General features: G+C 48.1%; 19 protein-coding genes across 19 annotated transcripts; 11 read left to right on the plus strand and 8 right to left on the minus strand.

Annotated features, from left to right (window-relative positions):
- Positions 1-105: 105 nt before the first annotated feature.
- On the minus strand, positions 106-2,913 carry NEDG_01269 (insulysin; the record flags this gene model as incomplete). Its single annotated transcript, XM_067688687.1, has 1 exon — positions 106-2,913. The coding sequence occupies one exon, from the start codon at positions 2,911-2,913 to the stop codon at positions 106-108; it is 2,808 nt and encodes a 935-aa protein (XP_067543875.1).
- Positions 2,914-2,943: 30 nt separating this feature from the next.
- NEDG_01270 (uncharacterized protein) lies at positions 2,944-3,591 on the plus strand (the record flags this gene model as incomplete). The annotated part of the gene is made up of 1 exon (XM_067688688.1): positions 2,944-3,591. One exon carries the CDS (start codon positions 2,944-2,946, stop codon positions 3,589-3,591), a length of 648 nt encoding a protein of 215 aa, XP_067543876.1.
- A 65-nt stretch (positions 3,592-3,656) lies between these two features.
- NEDG_01271 (uncharacterized protein) lies at positions 3,657-3,995 on the minus strand (the record flags this gene model as incomplete). Its single annotated transcript, XM_067688689.1, has 1 exon — positions 3,657-3,995. The coding sequence occupies one exon, from the start codon at positions 3,993-3,995 to the stop codon at positions 3,657-3,659; it is 339 nt and encodes a 112-aa protein (XP_067543877.1).
- Positions 3,996-4,240: 245 nt separating this feature from the next.
- Positions 4,241-4,525, plus strand: NEDG_01272 (uncharacterized protein; the record flags this gene model as incomplete). The annotated part of the gene is made up of 1 exon (XM_067688690.1): positions 4,241-4,525. One exon carries the CDS (start codon positions 4,241-4,243, stop codon positions 4,523-4,525), a length of 285 nt encoding a protein of 94 aa, XP_067543878.1.
- Positions 4,526-4,547: 22 nt separating this feature from the next.
- Positions 4,548-7,364, minus strand: NEDG_01273 (uncharacterized protein; the record flags this gene model as incomplete). The annotated part of the gene is made up of 1 exon (XM_067688691.1): positions 4,548-7,364. The coding sequence occupies one exon, from the start codon at positions 7,362-7,364 to the stop codon at positions 4,548-4,550; it is 2,817 nt and encodes a 938-aa protein (XP_067543879.1).
- Positions 7,365-7,399: 35 nt separating this feature from the next.
- On the plus strand, positions 7,400-7,930 carry NEDG_01274 (uncharacterized protein; the record flags this gene model as incomplete). Its single annotated transcript, XM_067688692.1, has 1 exon — positions 7,400-7,930. One exon carries the CDS (start codon positions 7,400-7,402, stop codon positions 7,928-7,930), a length of 531 nt encoding a protein of 176 aa, XP_067543880.1.
- Positions 7,931-8,294: 364 nt separating this feature from the next.
- Positions 8,295-9,281, plus strand: NEDG_01275 (meiotic recombination protein SPO11; the record flags this gene model as incomplete). The annotated part of the gene is made up of 1 exon (XM_067688693.1): positions 8,295-9,281. The coding sequence occupies one exon, from the start codon at positions 8,295-8,297 to the stop codon at positions 9,279-9,281; it is 987 nt and encodes a 328-aa protein (XP_067543881.1).
- A 222-nt stretch (positions 9,282-9,503) lies between these two features.
- On the minus strand, positions 9,504-9,995 carry NEDG_01276 (ubiquitin-conjugating enzyme E2 H; the record flags this gene model as incomplete). Its single annotated transcript, XM_067688694.1, has 1 exon — positions 9,504-9,995. The coding sequence occupies one exon, from the start codon at positions 9,993-9,995 to the stop codon at positions 9,504-9,506; it is 492 nt and encodes a 163-aa protein (XP_067543882.1).
- Positions 9,996-10,070: 75 nt separating this feature from the next.
- NEDG_01277 (dihydrofolate reductase) lies at positions 10,071-10,676 on the plus strand (the record flags this gene model as incomplete). Its single annotated transcript, XM_067688695.1, has 1 exon — positions 10,071-10,676. One exon carries the CDS (start codon positions 10,071-10,073, stop codon positions 10,674-10,676), a length of 606 nt encoding a protein of 201 aa, XP_067543883.1.
- A 51-nt stretch (positions 10,677-10,727) lies between these two features.
- Positions 10,728-11,561, plus strand: NEDG_01278 (40S ribosomal eS4 domain-containing protein; the record flags this gene model as incomplete). The annotated part of the gene is made up of 1 exon (XM_067688696.1): positions 10,728-11,561. One exon carries the CDS (start codon positions 10,728-10,730, stop codon positions 11,559-11,561), a length of 834 nt encoding a protein of 277 aa, XP_067543884.1.
- A 175-nt stretch (positions 11,562-11,736) lies between these two features.
- Positions 11,737-12,354, minus strand: NEDG_01279 (uncharacterized protein; the record flags this gene model as incomplete). Its single annotated transcript, XM_067688697.1, has 1 exon — positions 11,737-12,354. The coding sequence occupies one exon, from the start codon at positions 12,352-12,354 to the stop codon at positions 11,737-11,739; it is 618 nt and encodes a 205-aa protein (XP_067543885.1).
- Positions 12,355-12,425: 71 nt separating this feature from the next.
- On the plus strand, positions 12,426-12,626 carry NEDG_01280 (uncharacterized protein; the record flags this gene model as incomplete). The annotated part of the gene is made up of 1 exon (XM_067688698.1): positions 12,426-12,626. One exon carries the CDS (start codon positions 12,426-12,428, stop codon positions 12,624-12,626), a length of 201 nt encoding a protein of 66 aa, XP_067543886.1.
- Positions 12,627-12,662: 36 nt separating this feature from the next.
- NEDG_01281 (uncharacterized protein) lies at positions 12,663-14,441 on the plus strand (the record flags this gene model as incomplete). The annotated part of the gene is made up of 1 exon (XM_067688699.1): positions 12,663-14,441. One exon carries the CDS (start codon positions 12,663-12,665, stop codon positions 14,439-14,441), a length of 1,779 nt encoding a protein of 592 aa, XP_067543887.1.
- Positions 14,442-15,622: 1,181 nt separating this feature from the next.
- On the plus strand, positions 15,623-15,844 carry NEDG_01282 (uncharacterized protein; the record flags this gene model as incomplete). Its single annotated transcript, XM_067688700.1, has 1 exon — positions 15,623-15,844. The coding sequence occupies one exon, from the start codon at positions 15,623-15,625 to the stop codon at positions 15,842-15,844; it is 222 nt and encodes a 73-aa protein (XP_067543888.1).
- A 21-nt stretch (positions 15,845-15,865) lies between these two features.
- Positions 15,866-16,102, plus strand: NEDG_01283 (uncharacterized protein; the record flags this gene model as incomplete). The annotated part of the gene is made up of 1 exon (XM_067688701.1): positions 15,866-16,102. The coding sequence occupies one exon, from the start codon at positions 15,866-15,868 to the stop codon at positions 16,100-16,102; it is 237 nt and encodes a 78-aa protein (XP_067543889.1).
- A 34-nt stretch (positions 16,103-16,136) lies between these two features.
- Positions 16,137-16,412, plus strand: NEDG_01284 (uncharacterized protein; the record flags this gene model as incomplete). Its single annotated transcript, XM_067688702.1, has 1 exon — positions 16,137-16,412. The coding sequence occupies one exon, from the start codon at positions 16,137-16,139 to the stop codon at positions 16,410-16,412; it is 276 nt and encodes a 91-aa protein (XP_067543890.1).
- Positions 16,413-16,418: 6 nt separating this feature from the next.
- NEDG_01285 (uncharacterized protein) lies at positions 16,419-16,853 on the minus strand (the record flags this gene model as incomplete). Its single annotated transcript, XM_067688703.1, has 1 exon — positions 16,419-16,853. One exon carries the CDS (start codon positions 16,851-16,853, stop codon positions 16,419-16,421), a length of 435 nt encoding a protein of 144 aa, XP_067543891.1.
- Positions 16,854-16,875: 22 nt separating this feature from the next.
- Positions 16,876-17,793, minus strand: NEDG_01286 (uncharacterized protein; the record flags this gene model as incomplete). The annotated part of the gene is made up of 1 exon (XM_067688704.1): positions 16,876-17,793. The coding sequence occupies one exon, from the start codon at positions 17,791-17,793 to the stop codon at positions 16,876-16,878; it is 918 nt and encodes a 305-aa protein (XP_067543892.1).
- Positions 17,794-17,997: 204 nt separating this feature from the next.
- Positions 17,998-19,140, minus strand: NEDG_01287 (uncharacterized protein; the record flags this gene model as incomplete). The annotated part of the gene is made up of 1 exon (XM_067688705.1): positions 17,998-19,140. The coding sequence occupies one exon, from the start codon at positions 19,138-19,140 to the stop codon at positions 17,998-18,000; it is 1,143 nt and encodes a 380-aa protein (XP_067543893.1).
- Positions 19,141-19,298: the final 158 nt, after the last annotated feature.

Below are 19,298 nucleotides of genomic sequence, written 5' to 3' on the forward strand. Positions count from 1 at the left end.
CCTAGTACTTTTAGAAAAGAAAAATAAATTTATTCTTTGTTCGGGATTTTCGGGACTTCGTTTTCGGGGCATGGGGCACTGGACATTGGGGCACTGGGCACTGGGCTAGTGCTGGGGGGTGGTGAAGGAGCAGAGGTTGTTGTGGGAAATGTCGATGGTAATTAGGTCAGATAGGTTCTTGGTGTAGCGGATTAGCTCTGTTTTTTCAATTGATGCTATCTCTGAGGAAAGAGCTGCTTTGTGGTTTAAATTGAAGCCAAAGTCAGCCCAGACATCGGCTACCTCGATGGTGTAGTTTGTGAGGGTGTTGACCGACTCCTTAACCGAGGCAATGGCGCTTGTTTTGTAGATTTGGTACTCCTCTTCTGCCATGTCCGTTAGAACTGCTGCTGTTTCTTCAATGAATGCTAGGATTCGGTCTTTAATGGTGTCAAAGGGCTTGGAGCTTTGGACGGTGAAGACAAGCAGCGCCTCTTTTGAAACTGAGGCTTTTCTCAGGTTAACTACGTAGCCAAAGTTTTCTTTGGTTCTTACCTCGTCAAAGAACGACTCTGCCCTGATTTGTTTGAGAAGAACGGCAATTGCGTGGTTCCGGAGCTGTTTAAAGCCTGTGATTTGGTGGACTATGCCAACTGCGCGGTTCTGGGTGTTTTCTGTTCTCAGCTTGACCGTATCCAGGGCTCTGGTCAGGGCAAAGGTCTTGGTGTTCGGGGTGATAAAAGAAGTGACTGTTTTGGTAATTCTTTTCGTTTCAGGTTCGGTAAGGTTTCCGGTGAAAAGAAGCTTAATGGACGCGCTCGTAACGGTAAAGGCGTCCTCAAAGACGAGGTTGCCTGCTGCCTGGGCGCACTGGACGTAGTCAAAGCACCTGTACCCAAAGGCCTGGTCTATTCCGTCGCTGACCCCCTGGTAGGGCGCCTTTCTTATTTGATTCTGGAAGTGCGAGATAGCTGTTTCTTTGACCAGGGTGAAAAGATAGCTGTTTTTGGAGGTGTACTCAAGGAGAAACTTTGAGACTAGGTCTTCAATCAGCAGGGGTGGTCCAATGAAGTGGAAAGCGACTAGGTTCTCTCCCTCGTAATAATAAACGCTGGCGGTGGACACTTCCATTTCAATTTTGTACTTGAGATCAAAAAACCGTTTAAATCCTTTCAGGTACCCTGAAAAACCGGCGTAGGTTTTCGGATCTTTGACAAAGTCAGCGGTTTCCAGGTAGACAAGCACCTGGGCCTCTGTTAGGTTGAATCGCTTGTTCTGAACTAGGTACCCTGAGCACCCAGGCTCTTCAAACAGGGCAAAGCTTTCATCTTCCTCCGCCTCTTTCTGTGGGTGGATGGGAATGTCGGTAACTATCGTTCCAATTGGGAGGGGGCCAATCGACTCTCTTTCCTCGCCAATGCTCCGGCTCTGCGGCACAAAGAATGACCAGGCAAGCATGTTTTTGAGCTCCTGGTGCTTGGGCGTTAGTTTGGCAGCTGGAAACTCCTCAATGGTGTAGTTGATGCCATAGTACTTATCCACCTGAATGCATGTGCCCGTTATTTTTGGCGTTCTGTAAAGAGTTATCCACTTAGACCTGTCCAGCACAATGTCGATGTACCTGATAAACTCTTCGTGGTCGTAGCCGTCCCAGATGTAGGCGTGCCTCCCGGCCTCGGGGGTGGCGTAGATCAGCATGGCGAGTGAGAGGGTCTCAACGTGGTCAATGGGGTCTTGTGACTCAATGTTTTTGAACTTGAGCTCATAGATCGTTTTAAAGGTGTTGTAGATGGCTTCGGTGCTATTGCACCGGGCTAGTTCAATGTAGTTCAGCAGAAGACCTGAAACTGTTCCTATCTGCGACTCATCTACGTCGGTGAGAGATATGCTTATTTCAATGATCGTGTTGATGCTGGTGCTGTAGTGCGAAACAGAGACCTCTGAGGAAATGCCTGAAAGAAGCAGAACGCTGGCAAAGCTGCATGATCCCTGCCCCTCAAGCAGTTCAGCTATGTACTCAACTGTTTTGTTCTTGTAGTTACTTCTAGATTCAGGCAAGGCAATAATTACCGATAAGTTGCAATGGTCGTTGTCCAGGGTAATGGCTGGCCGGTACCTGATGAGCTTTCCAGCCACCTCGTCCCTGAAGGTGTAGTAGTCAAAGGGTGTTTTGGCCTGCGTGTCTGTTTCTGTGCACAGTATGGGTGGTAGATAGGTTTCGGGGTTTTCGGGGTTTTCGAGGTTTTCGAGGTTTTCGGGTGGGTGGGTAACCACTCCGCCAAAATACTTCAGGGCGTACTCCTCAAGCTCAGCCAGGGGCTCTTTTCCGTGAATGACCAGGCACATCCTCTCCGGAGTGTAAAAACGCTTCCAAAACGCCTCCAGGTCCTTTCTTTGGGCGTGCTTTAGAGTGTCAAGGTTTCCTGTTTGAAATTTGCTCATTGGAGTCTCTTCCTTGGAAAGAAGAGTGATCAGGTGGTTTGTCCTCCATGCCTCTGAAAGAATATTCCCACTGTGCTCGCTGGCAACTGCATTAACCTCCCTGTTTAAAGAATTTTCCAGAAGTAACGGACACTTGAAAAAACCGCTAAAAACATCGATTGACTCTTCCAGGTGTGCAGAGTCAATGTCGTAGTAGTAGCAAGTAGCTTCGTCACACGTCATTGCATTAGACATCCCATTGTGCTTGCTAATGTACTCCATGTAGTAGTTCTCGTCTGGGTGGGTGGTTGTTCCCATAAACAGCATGTGCTCAAGGAAGTGGGCCATCCCTGAAAATTCAGCAGGGTCGGAAAATCCGCCAACTTTAACGGACAGGGAGACAGCTGCTTTATCCCCGCCATCCTTCCTACTGACCAGTAGCCTTATTCCGTTTGGCAGAACAGATTCGCTGTATTCGTACACGTCCTCTCCTCCAGTAAGCTTTAATAGCATTAGTGATAATTAAATTTTAAACATTTAAATATGGGCGCAATGTTCAGTGGGCTAACGCCCGAAGACATCAAAGATATCCATAAGAAAGGGTGCCAGTTCAATGCAAGCGAAATAAAGAATCTGTACAAAAGGTTCAAGTTCCTGGACAAGGATGAGATCGGAAGAATCTACATAGACACACTCCTGTGCATTCCAGAAATAAGCATCAACCCTCTAGGTGAAAGAGTTATTCGAGCAATATGCTCCAAGGACGGTTCATTAGACTTTAAAGGCTTTTTAAGGGTTTTAGAGATGTTTATTAAGACCCCTGAGATTGCACCTGCCCAATCCCGAGCTTCTCTTAAATACAGCAAAACCATCCCACTACCTAAAGAAAGCGAGTGCAGCTCAAGCGAGTACACAGCCGCAGAGTCAGACCTCTACACAGGCCCTTCTAAGAATACCAACTTTTTAGAGCTCCTGACGCGTGTTATCTCACCAACTGGCCAAATAAGGAAATCTGATCTTGAAGAGATAGCTAACGACATCTACGGGGGCCTTTACGACAAAGAAGACATCCAAGCCTCGATTGAAGACATATTCAGGAAGTATGACCTTGACCACAAAGAGTATATCGATACTAAAGACATTAGAGATGTAGATTTGCATACCCTAGTAAGTAATCTAATGCAGAAATAAAGACAAACAATAGAGATATAGGTGCACCGTAACGTGCACCGTAACATGGCCCACAACCATGCACCCTACCCCTTGTTTTTTAAGTACTCATACTTGTTTTTAACATTTTCATTCTCTTTCTCAAGCTCTTTGATCCTTTTAAGAGAGGAGAGGTACTTCTTCTCCCTCTCCTTGTTGTACACCTCTTTGGTTTCCAGCTCTTTGAGATTCCTCTCGGTTGAACACATCCACTTTCTCAGCTGCTCCAGGTAGTACTCTTCTAAGTTGGTTAGCTCGGATGCTTTGATGGTAAACTGGCTTATTTCAACTACCCGGCACATGATGCTATCTAAAACACTCAAGCGTTCTATTTTTTCATCTAAGACCCTGAGATACTCGTTTAGCTGCCTCTCTAACTCTTCCATTGCTAAAAATTAAATCTAAATGGTTATTTGGTGGGGTACGTGCCAGGGTCGGTGTCAGGGCCTAACTGTGCAGGGCCTAGCACCGTGGCACAACACACGACACAGCTGAAGGGCTTAGCTTAAAATGTGGTAGGCTCCATCGTGTGGAACATACCTTAACTGTCCGTTACAATTAACACCCAAGGGAATGACCGGCGAGTAACACGTGTAACAAGGGGTTAAAAAAATAAATTCTTAAAAACTTTATGAGTAAGCAAAGAGCGTGTGCATGGCGCAGATCAACTGAAAGAACCAAAACGGAAGAATCGGTTGAAGAAAGAAAAAAGAAAGAGCTCGTTAAGAAAACCAGACACGAAGAAACACGTTTGAAGAAAAGTGAGCTTCTTGAAAAGCGGAAAGAGTACCGAAACAGAATGAAGGCAAAGGACGCTGTTGCTGCTGAAAAGCTTGCTGAGGACAGAAAGGCTCGCTTGACCCAGAGAAGAAACAAAAAAGAAAAGCGTGAGAAGTACGGAAAAGCTAACGAATAAATAGATGGGTGCTGTGGTTGGGTTAGGGTCTGGTCGGCCTAGGCTCTGTTCTTATCTTCTTTTTTAGGACTGAGAGGTTGATTTGGGCAAATTGGTGGATGTCTATGTTACAGGAGTAAGTCATGGCCTCAATGTAGCACCTCTCAGCTAGGCCGTAGAGCTTGTACTGGTGGTAGGCCCGGCCCAGGTTGTAAAGGAGCACTGAAAGCTTTTCACTTGGAGAGTCTTCAGTGTATAGATGGTGCTCTGTGGCCGGGCTCTCGATGTGGTAGGTAATGTCTTCCCCGGGCACTGGAACGGGTGGAACCCGTACAGGAACGTCTTTTTGTAAGCTTTCAATGTGGCTGGTGAGAATTGAAATGCTTTTTCTGATGTAGTTGTTTCGGTCAAGGACTTTTCTGCTTGATGCGTGGATAAGGAAGAGGGAGGAGATAGAGACAGCCCGGACAATGCCTAAAAGAGAGGTGTCTGTTTTGGGCAGGTTTGATGCTTCAATCATTTCTTCAAGGTTTCTTGCTGTTTCGGTGTAGATAAAGCTGGGCATGTATGAAAAAGAGAGAAGAATTAAGATGTGGTCTTTTTTAACGGACTTATTCTGCATCTTTCGTTTGAGCGTGCGTTGCAGGTTTTTCTGGAACATGAAGAACTCTCGGTTGGTGAAGAACATTGGAATCTTACTGACGAGGTAGTACCCCAAATAGTACAGCGTGTGTGAACTAGCCATTCTATTCGCATAAAAAACGGTCATTTGGGTGATTCCAAAATTTAGCGAGCTAAGATCTTTTGACTCAATTGAGATCTTTATCAGAAGCCAGAGAAGAGAGGAGTACCCATCAAGGTGTGTCTTTAGAATGGAGGAGGAAAGGATCTTTTTGAGGAGAAGCAGAGCACTGTGGTGGTTATCGCGGTGCAGAGAAACAACGTACTTTTTCAGCAGGCCAAACCACTCATCCAGGCCTAGACCCCCCAGCAAAGAAGCCAGAGCGTCGTAGTAGAGCGAGGCTGTTCGTGGAAGTGTTTGTGAGGGTGTGGCTTCGGGGTGTGCGGCCTGTGGGAGCGTGGTTTCGGTTAGCTCGGGTGCGGCTTCGGGGGGTGGCTGGTTGGCTGCCTGGGCAACGTCTGCTCCAAGGCCTTCTATCTCTGCGAGAAGCTCAAAGTCGTTTTCAAGGTCCTTGGTTGAGAAAAGGTGGCTTCCAGCAGGGTGGTTGGTGCCGTCCCTTCTTTTCTTCTTCTTCTTGGTAAAGATAAACTTGTTTTTTAGCAGCGCAAGGATAAGCTCCTGGGTCGTGTTTAGAAAGTTTTTTCTTTCCGAATCAGTAGTTGCAATCATTTTTGAGTTAAAAATATGTTCTGCCTTGTAGAGAAGAGACCTGTTTTTGGTGCATTCAGAGGCTTTGTAGAAGTGCAAGGTTCCTCTGATGATTTGGTCGCACTTTTCCTCTTTTGGAACTTGTATTTGTAGGGCGTACTCCAGAGCCAGGTCGATGTTTCCTGATTTTTCGTAAATCTGCGATATCTTCATTTTAATCTCTTCAAAGAGTGACGGGTTTATCTCTGTGAGGAAGGAGAGTCTTAGGATGTCTTTGAAGGCGATAATGCTTTTGTCGTAGTCTTTGAGCTTCTCATAGAGCAGCCCAATCTTTTTCTTGATCCCCAAACACTCTTTAATGATGACCGCGTGTATTTTAACGGTATTTTGGTTTTCGGTGTCCTGGGCGTCGAGGTCCTGGTCCTGGGAGCGGATGGGAGAAAGAGGAAAGGTTTGTGCAAGGTGCTTGTCTATTTTGATAAGCAAGTTGAGGGAAAGAGTGGTCTTTTTCATTTTCATGAGCAGGTCAATGTACAGGCTGGTGAGAACGAGGTGCAGAGGGTCGGAGACCAAGGCAATGTCTGGGCAGCTGTTAATAATAACCGAGTCCTTTTCATTTTGCAGTAGCATGTGCCCAAAGTCATCAATAATGATGTTGTTCTTGCAGCAGCAGAAAGGCTGGGTGCTTTGGCAAACGGTGCACTTTTTTGCTATCTCCAGGAGCAGCCCTGAAAAGCCTAGAATAATGTCTGACCGGGTCGAGTCTGCCCGCCGCCCTAAAAACTGGAGAGAGTCATTGAGCCCTCCCAGCGCGTGGTACTGTTTCTCAATGAACAGAACGTCGATGTATCCTATCAAGAACTCGTCTGAAAGCGTTTGCAGGTTTTTGTCCCGGTTAATTTCCCTATTGAGAATTTGTAAAATTTTTGCTTTGTTTTTCAGTTTGCTGATTGTTACAATCAGCTCTTCAATTAGCTCAACCTGAAAGCCCGTATGCCCAATCATTTCTGCACGCACTTCAAAGATCTTCTCCTGGTTGTTCAGGCACTTGTATATCCCAAGCATTTCTTCAAGCAGCGCCGCTCCCGGCTTGATTTTTTTCAGCCTCTTCAGAATGTACAGCTGGTATTCTACGTCCCCCTCCTCCTTCTTGGTGGCGTAGAGGCGCTCCCAGAGAACGGCGTCCGTTCTTTTTATGCTTGCGGCAATGAGGAAGGCGTTGAATGACTTTTCTGGCTCTTTGAGCTCCTCGTAAATCATGCCCAGGAGGTAGTATGCACTGTCAGACATCGAGCAGAAGGAAAGAGCTTCTTTTATTCTTCCAACCGACTCCTCAAGCTTCCCCTGAACGTAGAGCTTGTTTGCCTCTCCTAGGATATCTTCTGATTTTTGTTTTTCTGTCTGTTTTCCTTTTTTTAGCCGCTTTTTCATCACACGGAACGACTCTTCCTTCTCCTTCTGGATGTACTCTTCTATCCCAACCATTTCATTGACTTTAGGTGTTTTTTGCAGCCATGATAAGTAGTCCATGAGCCAAGAATAAAAAGAGCAAAATTTTTAACTTAATGATTCAAGAGCGAGTGTTTGTCTTTGACTTAAACGGTACACTAGTCACCCGCGTGAAAGAAAACAAAAGAGAGTACCTGCAGGTAAGAGATGCTGACGAAAGACTTCGTGGCTGTGACGACCTCATCTACGTCCGCCCACACCTGAAAGAACTGGCACGCTTTCTCCACACCTATGCCATCCCATACGTCTTCTGGACCACCGCTATGGAGCACAACGGCGCACAGCTGCTTAGCATTGTTTCCTCCCTCGGTATGAACCAGCACAAGCTAGCACTGTTTGGCACACACGCCACCCCCATCCCTGGCCACCCCTACAAGAAGTACAAGGACCTATCTGTTCTTTCTACGATGCTAAAGGTACCACTTGAAACGCTCAGGCTGATAGACGACGAAGAAATTAAGTCGATTCAGAAGGACCAGTTCATTAAAATAGACTGCTACGACCCGAAAAACACCCAGGACACTGCCCTTGTTCAGCTAATAGACACACTTAAGGCTGAGCTAGGCCTTGGGTCAGATACAGAATAAATAAGCCTGTGCTCTTTCGGGGTTCTGTCTGGGTCGGTTAGTTCGTAACGGTCCAAGCAGATGCCGTTTTCATTTTCTGCCTTCTTTTTATATACATTGAAGCCTATTTGATCAATAGCGGGCGCGGTGCCGCCACAGCAATGCACCGCCACACCCGAACACACCCTTACAATAAATTATAAACGTAAAGTTTAGTGTTTGTCCTGGACCCAGACACCCCGAAAGAACCCGAAGAACCCGAAGAACCCGAAGAACCCAGGCAGAACAAGGCTTAGTCTAGCAAATCAGGTGGCAATCAATTTAGGCTAGCTTTAAAGCAGAATAGCACGTAGGCAGTGGACTAGTTATAAGCATGCAGGCGTGGATGAAGAAAGAGCTGGCAAAAACAATCAAACACAAATCGGTATTTATTTCCATTTACGGAAAGAACTCCTTTGCAGAGATCATCTACAACGACATAGTCTTACTGGTTAAGGACATACTAACGGCAAAGATCAAGATAAACCTCTCAATTCAGATTCTTTCTGTGTATTGGGTTATTCTCAGAGAACCAACGGCCATTACCACCAGAGAGCTCTTCTACATGACCAAAGCTGTCTTTGGAACATCCCAGAGACTCAGAAACACCCTTACACGAATCACCCACCGGCTACAAACCGACCTTCCCTCTCTAAAGATCGTTCCGTCACTCAAAGGCCTTGTTTGTGGCGAGGTCATCCTAAACCAAGCCCCAAGCCCAAGCCCAAGCCCAAACCAAGCCCCTACCCCTACCCTAACCCTCTCAGGTGTCTCTCTTATCCCGCAGATAGCCAAAGACACCGAGCCACTAACCAAAGCATCCGTTATTTTAGTCGTGGAGAAAGAAGCTATCTTCTCCAGAGCAGTCCACGACCTTCCGCGGATTGAGCGAGCCATAGGCGCTAGGATTCTTCTTGTCACTGGCAAAGGCTACCCCTGCACCAACACCCTCAGGTTCCTAATGCTCTTTAAAACGCTCCCCATTCTTGGCCTCTTTGACTGCGACCCCCACGGCCTCCATATCTTCGCCATTTACAAGCACGGAAGCAGATCCCGACCCCTCCTCTGTGTTCCAGGCATTGAACGCCTTGGTGTGTCTTTTATGGACGTAGACAGTACCTCCACCCTCCCATCAACCCAAACCCAAACCCAAACCCAGACCCCGAAAGAACAGGCACTTCTGAAAGGTCTTGCCCCAATGCTTCAGGGGAGCACCCTGGAAGAGGCACAAAGAATGCTCATCCACCAAAAGAAGCTCTCCATAGAAGACGTTCTTATCAGCACATCCCTTTCCTCCTATCTTATCTCCAAAATGATTGGTTCTGTGTTGTGACGGGTCGTGTGACGTTGTGTGTTGTGCTGTGTCAGGTCGTGTGGCATCACACGACCCTTCGAACACTAACCTCACAAGCTCCTGTGGGCCCAAAGGAAACGGTGTGCGTGGACGTCTCAATTGAAAGCAAGCGACCGAATGGAAACGTTTCCTCAACCACAGAAGAAACGGCTTCAAAAACGCCTGCTGCTTTTTCCATCTCCTCTTTATTCATCTTTTTCATTAGATAATTTCCTCATATAGATCCGTGTCTACCTCAGGCTCTTTTGGTATGGCATATCTCTGGACGTACTCGCGAGCCTTCTCCTCGTAAGCCGCCTTGCTACTCAGATAAAGCTTCCCAGCCTCAGCATTTAAAGGGTCCTCTCCGTTCGGGTACAAAAGCAGCTGCGGGAGAAAGGTCTCAATAATATTAAGAACGTCGTAAAGAGGCGACCACACCTGGTTGAGAACGTCAAGACAGACGGAGCCACTTGCTTCATCAATATTTGGATGGAAGATTTTGGTAACGAACCCGATCGATGGCGACTTGAACGGAAACTCATCGGGCAAGTGAATCCGGACTTTGAACCGTCCCAGCGAGAAGGGAGTGCCCTCTGGGCCGTTGATGGTCACCACAAAAGAGACCCCAGAGGCTTCGGCGTCATGTTCAACGACATACTTCCTTTTAAACAGCTTATATATCTCGACATGTGCCCTGTTCATCCCAGACATTCTCAGTGTTTGTAAATAAAGAGATCAACCAATCGGAGCAAGTGGCTATTTAAAACGAGGAGTTGTCTTTTTTTTATGGTGCCCATTTTACTCGCAGCTGTCTCCCTCCCGAACGGAGTCATTGGCAGAAACAACACCCTCCCCTGGCCCAAGCTCTCAGCAGATTTTGGCTTCATGAACTACCTGACAACCAGAAAGCCTTCAGCGCTCATTATGGGGCGAAAGACCTTCGAGTCGATTGGAAGGGTCCTTCCCAGGCGCACCAGCCTCGTTCTCTCGTCAAAAGCAGCGCCCTCCATCCAGACCAGCAGTGGGAGTGCCCACTTCCTCTCCTCGCTTGCTGAAGCGTTCAGCTACTGCTCCGAGCACGCCCTCCAGCCAGTTATCTTTGGGGGGGAGACGCTTTACAACGAAGTCTTAAAAACCGTTGCTTGTACCGTCTATCTTACTGCTATAACCAACGAGCACGAGGGAGACACCTACTTCCCGCTCTCTCTGCTAAGAGCGCCTCTAGCCAATATTTCCGAGGAAGTGCTTGGCCTGCTTCCAAGCGTGAGTGAGAAGGTTGCTCTAACCAAGGATGGGTACGTGGTTGAGAACGAGATTAAGTACGGCTTCTTCAAGTCCAAGCACTACCCCGCTGAAGGGCTGGGTGTGCCTCTAAGTGAGCTCCTCCTCTAGCTGCTCGTGCCGTGACGCTCTAATTTAGTTTTATTTTTTTGCCCTTGACAAATGGTAAGAGGGCCAAGAAAGCATTTGAAAAGACTAAACGCCCCAAAGTCATGGATGCTGGACAAGTTAGGAGGAACGTTTGCACCAAGACCAAGGTGTGGACCACACAAGCTCACAGAGTCTCTTCCTCTCTGTCTCATCGTTAGAAGGAAGCTAAGCTTTGCCCAGAACACTAAAGAGGTGGAGTACATCATCAAAAACCGAGCGATTGTAGTCGATGGAAAAGTAAGAACTGACAAGAACTACCCTGCAGGGTTTATGGACGTTGTCAGTATTCCCAAGATTCACGAGCACTACCGCATTCTTTACAACGTCAGCAAAAAGTTCTGCCTCCAGAAAATCACTCAGGAGGAAGCCAAGTTTAAGCTGTGCAAAGTTGTTGCCAAGAGGATGGAAAACAAAGGTATCCTTACCATCCACACCAACGACGGAAGAACCATCAAGTACGCCGACCCAGAGATAAAAATCGGGGACACGGTTAAGTTTGACCTTGAGAAGCAGGAAATGACTGAGGTCTACAAGTTCGCCGTTGGACAGACTGGATTTGCGTTCAGGGGAAAGAACATTGGATGCTCAGGAATCATTCGGGAGTTCAACAACCATGCAGGAGGAATCTTCATGGTCGCTCTAGAAGATCTTAACGGAAGAAACTTCCTTACCAGGGCAGACAACATTATGGTCATTGGCAGCAATGGAGAAAGTCTGATTACTCTCACCAAGGAGAGGGGTATTAAGACAAGCGCTTTCATGCAGAGCAACTTTATCTACGGAGAGCTCAAGAGCCAGGAAGAGAACGAAAACGACCTTTCCTCTGAAGAAAGCGATGAAGAATAATTACTTTAATAAAGCTTTTCAGTGAGCCAGGGTGTGGATTGTTACGGTTGCGGTAGGTTGTTACTGTGCGGTGGGTGCTGTGGCAAGGTCAGGGTACTGCGCGGGTCCTTGCTGCTATCGCGGGTCCTTGCTGCTGGGCCCTGTGCTGCTGCCAGACCGGCCCAGGCCCAGACCACTACTTGCTGGTGACCAGGGCTTCTAGATGGGAGAGGATGTCGATTGGAAACCTTCTCTCAAGCTCTGAGCACTCTCTACGCCTTATTTCCTCCTCAAGCTCTCTTTTTACTGGTTTGGCGGGGATGGTTCGGGTGATGCACTTCTTTTTCACCTCCCGGGTGCTTCTAACGAGGAGGTTTAGCTGCTTTAGGCCGTCAACAATGCCCTGGAGGTCTGAAATGCCTGAAAGCTCTGTGAGCCTCTGCTCCAGCTTTTCTCGCAGGCTTCTTTTGTGGGCAAGCGAGTCCTGGGCACAGAAAAGGGTTTCTTTGTGCAGGGAAAGAGAAAGAAGGGCGCTCTTCATCTCAGAAGCAGGGGGGAGCGTCTCAGCAGTTAGCCTCCTCTCGTAGACGTAGCTCTCGGGGAAGGTCAGAATGTTCCTAAGAATGAACCGCTCAAAAATAAGCATGTTTCTTTCAATAGCTGCTTCAATTAGATCAATTTTTTCGCGAGTATTTGGCTTTTCTTCGCCAAGAGACGCTTCCATCTCCCGGGTGATCATTGTGTACACCTCCAAGTGAAACTCTGACGGAAGAAACGAGAAAAACTCTAGCTCGTCCTCAAAGCTCCCGTTCATAAAATAAAATTAATTCGAGCGGGATATTTCCCCGCCTTTTGCTGCATTTAAGAGAAGCTTATTTGATGACCATGCGCGGACCAAGGCGATCACTTTCTGAAGAATTCAGAAACGTTTGGGACAAAGAGAACAGGAACCCTGAAACCCTTGAGTTCTCACCGCGTACAAAAAAGAGCCGGATTGCAGCTGTTCTTGAGGAAGTAGCTGCAAGGGGAGAGGTACCACCAGTCAAGCCCATTAAATCGTGGTTGGACGACTTACTGGGCGTGTAAATGGAATAAATATTTAGAGCTTTGTTTTCAATTTTTATGGAGCAGCAGCGAAACATCGACCAGTACTTCAGAGCGGCTACGCCAGCAGAGGACGCTGGGGAGAGAAGACCTTCAATTAGGCGGGTAAGTTTTGCGCCCGAGCCACCAACCATCTACCACCCCCTGCCACCCACGGAGAGCAGCTCAATGAACATGAGCATGGACCTGGGAGGAAGGCATTCGGCTGAAATGACGCTGGAAGAGGCTGCGGGGGAGGAGTCGATCCAGGAGCACGAGAGTCTTCCCGTGTGCGAGGACCGGGAGGAGAACTTCATTATGGAGGACTCAGACTCCACGGAGAGCAAGCGAATGAGTCTCTGCCCCGCCGAAGCGGAAAAATCAATGGAGCAGACGATGCACGAGTACTCCCTGGGCGAGGAGAGGGACGACATTGTCAGCGACATGCTTTCAGAGATAATCTGTGCTGGGGAGAGCAACACCTTGGTCTATGACACGGTTAACGTTGAAGAGGTGCTGAGCAAGTATGAGAGCACCAAGAGAAAGGAGGCCAGGAAGATACGGGACATCTTGGCGGAGACAGGCATCAGGTTTTTAGACAACCTTAGCCTAACTAACCGGCGAGAAACGCTTTCTAAGATAAGAAACCGTGTAGAACCTGAAAAAGTCAGTTATTATCGAGAGTACCTGCAAAAAAGGATTGATATGCAAAACGCGTTTTCGTCGGGCGTATCGGGGGAGATCGAGAAGATAAAAGAGTCGATTGAGCACCTTGAGCGAGAGATCGACTGTGCCCAGCTCACCAGCACCAGTCCCGGGACCCTTTCCTCCAGGCTAAGACAGCTTAAGTCCGATGCGCGGCGGGAGGCCAAGGGGTTCTGGCACGGGCTGAGGCTGCAGAGGGAGGAGGTCTTTTTTGCCGCGGCTCAGGCGAGCAGCCAGCGCCTCGCGGCCACCGTCGATGAAACCAGGCAGGCGATTGAGGCGGTCAACCAGGAGATCGCCCAGATGAGCCTTGGAGGCCTGGAGGCCAAAGAAAAAGCGGTCAGAGACTCGCTCGCTAAGATCGGCGCCATGACCGAGGCCGAGCTGGCGCAGTTCATTGAAAGCACCGAGGCCAACAAGGAAAGGCGCAGGCAGCTGCACCACCAGAGACTCGGCGCGGAGAAAGAGGCCCAGGAAGCTGCCAGGGAGGCGTCAGCCGTTGCCAGTGAGCTGTCAGAGACGGAAAAGGAGATTGAGGCGATTGAGGAGAGACTTACGTCAACCGAGGTCCAGAAAGAAGATCTTGAGCGGGCAAAAGAGGCCGTTCAGAGAATGGAGGTTGTTTTTGGGATTCGCATCGTTGAGGCGTCCCACTGTAAGCTGGTGTTTAGCGTGGGAGAGCTGGTGGTTACGGGGATATACGACGGCGTGCACATTGTCGACGTCTATGCTGAAAGTACGACACCCAACGTCATCAGAAAGTTTGTGGCGTCCTCAGTTAGCTCAATTCCCGGGGTCCTTGGGGAGCTAACCGCAACCATTCCAGCGATTGTCCGTTACATCTTGGAGATGGCCTCGATTGAGAAAGAAATCGAGCTTGTTGGGGTCTCGGTGCCCTACGAGGTCTGCTGCACCGAGGCAGCGCTCCAGGTCCAGTTTTTAGTCAGGAAGGGCAAACAGGGCCAAATGGGCCACGTTTCCGTTAGTCTGCCGCGGGGAAGTGTCAGGTCAGCGATTACCAGCAATATAAAAGGCTTTGTGCCGCGGGAGGCCAGGTACGGAAGCATAACCCAATCAGTAGCCCAGGCAAAAGGCCTGGCACATGTAAAGTAGCCCGTGCCAGGGTCGGGTCGGGTTGGGCCAGACCCAGCACTGAACCTTAAACTGCACTACCCCAACCCAACCCAACCTGACCAACACTCGATGGCAGATCTAGAACAAGTACCTAGTTTATTAATCCGCAAGCGGTTAGGCTAGAGCCATGGGAGTTCCAAGTATGGCCTACCTCTCTACTACACCGCTGCACTGGCGCGCTGCTACATCACTGCACTGGCGCACTATTTGGCAGGAGGTGCTGCACCACCGCCACCAGTGTATCTTCCGTACAGTGCCTTACCAGACAATCCAGTAATAACCACGCCTATAACAATAGCTATAACCCCACAAATAATCTTCTTTGTCTTTCCTTCCATTACTGCAGGTTTCAGAGATGCTATTTATAGCCGGTACAGGGATTCAGCCACTAACAAGAGAGGGTTTATGTCCAATAGGCACCAGGACTACCTGGAGGTGCCAATAAAAACCGTTTGTTTGTTTACTTGTGTTTATTTGATTGGTTGGCCCAGGCTCAAAAAGAGGCCAATCACTAACGGTCATGCTTTTCTATTGCCTGGGTGGGTGCTCGTTTGGGGGCCTTAAAGATACCTATTCATTTGGTGAGGGCCCAGATCCAGAGGAACCTGGACTACCACCTTTGCTTTTGTACAGATAAGCCCCGCCTGCGCCCACTCCAAGAAGAATGAGTATGGCTACTGTGCCAACAATGCAGTATGTTTTCTTTTTTCCACCTCCATTTGATTCCGACATGCTTCAGCACAGACGGCCTCTTATATAGTTTCCAAAATGATCTTTGTGGTTCAGATCGGTTCTAGACACTCTTTGATCTGATCCTGGTTTCTCTTTGGACCGCATCGAACTACTGCCAAGATTCTTTTTGGACCAATGACTTAGCGTGGTACGTAGGTTGGGTTGGGTGGGGTTGGGTAGTGCGGTTTAAGGTTCAGTGTTAGGGTTGGGCTGGGGTCGAGGTTGTGGTGGTGCGGTTTAAGGTTCAGTGCTGGGGTCGAGGTTGTGGTAGTGCGGTTTAAGGTTCAGTGGTAAGACAGGGTCAGGGTTCATTCCACAGTACCACACAGCAACGTACACCCGAAAAACCCGAAGAAGCCGAAAACCCCGAAAACCCCGAAAAACCCGAAGAAGCCGAAAAACCCGAAACCCCGAAGAAGCAAACTTTTATGGATGAAATAGACAGGCTCTTCAAGAGGAGCCAGGCCGTGGAAGTGCCTCCCAAGCCTCTGAAAAAGAAAGAAAAGGGGTACAACATCAGAGGAGACAACATAAAAGTGACGGAGGAGTACACAGAGGATGGATACCGCATCTACACCGAAGAAGAGCTGAAGATTGGCCGCGGGGGAGACTCTGCGGCCTGTCCTTTGGACTGCAAGTGCTGCTTTTAAGCAAAATTAATTTTAATTGCAATGAACAAGCTACAGGAGAGCACCCATCCCTTTATCTACCTCCTCCTGGTTCTAACTATCATCCTCATCCTCGCATACATGGTCTGGACGCATGTTCTAGGTCATCTAAGGTTTAAAACAGAGGGTGATAGACAAGTGACAATGGTAACGGTCTACCTCACGGCTATCTGTGGCTTTATTGCCTGGGGGTGTGTGTTCCTGAGCCAAGCCACCCCGATTCTTCCCCTTGAGCAGTAGACCTTTGAATAAAGAGCCTTTATTTATTTATTTCATGGACGAGCTCAAAACGAGGGAAAAGTCCCTATTAGCTCTCTTCCAGGCGGGAGAGGACGTCTCCCCGGAGCTATCTAAGTATTTGGAGCTAGTTGTTGCTTTGGTGGAGAAAAAAGAAGTTTCAGACTCAGAAGTATCTGAAGCAATTGCGCTTGAGCGACAAGTCCACTCACTGGCCACCCAGATCCTCCACCAAACCAAGGAGAAAACGCTTGCACAGGAGACGCTAACTAACTTGGCAGACACAGTCAACAGATTGCTGCAACCCCACTAAACGCTCTTATCTATGGATTAGTCTTTCTTCTACATCTTTTATCTTGGTATTTCGGTAGGCAGCTGTTTTGTTCAGGTAGTACCTCTCCTCCTCCACCCGCAGCCTTTCCTCCATCACGTAGAGCTCACTGGAGGAGTCTTCAGGCGAAAGGAGTATGTCCACAAGCGTGTTGAGGGAGTCGGTCATGTCTTTATAGTCGGTGGTTCTTTTCACGCTCTGGTAGATCAGGTCGTCGTATGTGGGCGTTAAAAATATGTGATACGGCAAAAGAGAGTCGTAGGCATTGTTTACGCTGGTGAAAGGCTCTGTTCTTGGGTTTAAAACCTTGTCCTGGTCTCTTTTTAGCGCCCTAAGGATCATTTCCTTATTCAGCGGCGGGGGGCACGTGTGTCTCTCCGGTTCAGTCTCTGTCCCAAAGTATGGCCTGCTTTCCTCGTGCATAAACAAAAGAATTTCAAGAAATTTATTTGCAGCTAAAGGCAGGCGTTAGGGAGGCACAGGTGGCGCTTTCAAGGACATCGGGGAGGGTGTAGTCTCCAAACATTTTTTTACTTCGCACTGAAACTCTTCTGGTGATCACAACTTTTCCAGAAGAGGAAATTGCTGAGATAGTTAAATTATAGGATATTGAGAAAAAATCGTTAGCTGATGTGTCTGATGGAAGTGTTCCTTCCAGCTCAAAGAAGAAAGACTCTCCGCGCTTTTCTACCTTGCATGGAAAGGTAACTGCTGTGGTAAGAAGACTGTCTCCATCGATAGCTATCACCATCTCAATCGACGCCTCCAAACGGGTGAAGGTTGCTCCCTCGGTGGTGTAAAGCTCAAACAGGTGCTTGTTCCCGGCGTAGAGCACAGAGTCAAGGTCAAGAAACACGTCTTCCAGGGGGAAGAGGCAGAAGCATGCCGAGCGACTCTCTTTGTGGGTTGTTCGTGCCGGTGCTTCAGTGCTTTTTTCGGTAAGGCTGATTTCTTTGTACGTTTTTGAAACGGGCTTAAATATGCCGTAAATCCTTACCTCGCATCTGGTGATGTAACGGTTAAACATTGAAATCTTTCTTTCCTCGGTGCTTTTGGTGTAACTGACAGTTGCTCCCTCGCCACCAACCAGGCGAAAGCTGAACGGGAACTTGTGGATCCCTGGAAGTACTTGCCTCGTTCTATCGGTGTAGATAAGAAACCTTCCCAGGTGCCTTGTTGACTTTTCATTGGAAATGTTACTTTCGCCAGGTTCTTCTATTTGAATGCCTGACTTTTTATCTAGAATGAGGACTATCTCTTCAACCAGGATGGCTGTGGTCGTTTGCAGAGCAACCCATCCAGTGACTATTTCTCCGGGGGTGTAGACTTTCTTATGGTAGATGATGCTTGTTGTACAGACCATGTCGGGGACCTATCTATATGCATATATATACCTAGATACGGTGCCAACACCAATCACTGAAGAGATCTGGCCAATCAGGTCTCTTGATAGGGCACGAATCAGGGCTCTGGGTCGGGTGGGGCATGGGCGGGGCATGGGTGGGGCATGGGTGGACCATAGGTAGGGACATAGGTAGGGACCATGGGTGGGCTGGACCTGAAAGGTTTATTTCTCGATGGAGCAGAGCTCAACGGTGAAAACGAGGGTGGAGCTGGGGGGAATACTTCCAACCCGAGCGTTTCCGTAGCCTAGGCGTGGGGGAACAATGATCTTTCTTTTACTGCCTACCGTCATTCCTTCTATGCCGATTTCCAGGCCTTTAATCATCTGGCCCCTTCCCAGGACAAAGGTTGTACCTGAGTGTTTGCTTTTGTCAACGGTTTTTCCATTGATAGCCAAATGGTACCTTATTCTGATACTGTCAGACTTTGAAGCTACCTTGGTATTCTTGTTTTTAAAGATCTCAACGATTTTTACGTCTTTTCTGTCTTTCAGGTGCTTTTCTTTCTTTTCTTCTTCTTTAGTGAGGGTTTTTCGGGTTGCTATCTTTGAATCGGTCTCTGCTTTTTCGTTTTCCTTGTAGTTGACTAGTTCCCTTACGTGTTCTTCTGTGAGACACTCGTTGTCATCAATGCCACTCCCACTCCCACTCCCACTCTCGGAGTTCTCGGCACTCTCGGAGCAGTTCTCGGAGTGTTCTTGGTAGGAGCACTCACAGTGGTCTATCTCTTCCTCGCACTGGTCGCAAATGGGAACTTCTTCTTCATCTACCTCCAGGTGTCCAACCAGGTCGACTTCTCCCTTGCCAACAAGGAACAGCTCAATTTCTGAGCTGTCAAAGGTTTCAAGCGATATTTCCACCGACTCTATCTTCCCAGGGATAAGGTTGGCAATGGTAACTTCGTTTCCGTTAATCAATGCACAGAGACTGACCCTTTCTTTGGTTGTTTCGGGAACGAGTGAAACTACGCTGTAAATAATGTTTCCAGTAAGCAGGACCTTTTCCTCGCTCTTGATGCGCACAAGGTTAAGAGACATGGGGCCGTCGAACATTTCAAACTCATCCTCAAGGTCTCCCTCGGTGCAGTTGGCAAAGATGGTGTTTTCAGTGGTACTGGTAAGCTTAAAGCACTCACCAGCCGAAACAAACAGATTAACGGTGATGTTTTCCAGTATACCAGGGGTTAGTGTAGTTAGAACAGCTGATTCCCCGTTAGCGTAGGAGATAACAACAGAGGTAGGTTTTTCCTCTTTTATTTCAGTGCCCAGAACGAACCCTGTGATTAGCATTTTCCTATCAACAGTCATTTCTACTCCTTGTCTTCTTACTTCTATTCCTCTCAATGAACTCATAAAAATTTTGCATCTGCGAGTCTCTGTCTCTGTCTGGTCGCTCCAAGCTAATCAAATAAAGTTCAGGTTCTGGGCCGGTTGCTGGGCCGTGAAAAACAGGGACTCGACTTGGT

The sequence above is a fragment of the Nematocida displodere genome (assembly GCF_001642395.1).
Source record: "Nematocida displodere strain JUm2807 chromosome Unknown 4, whole genome shotgun sequence".
NCBI classification, from domain to species: Eukaryota; Fungi; Microsporidia; genus Nematocida; species Nematocida displodere.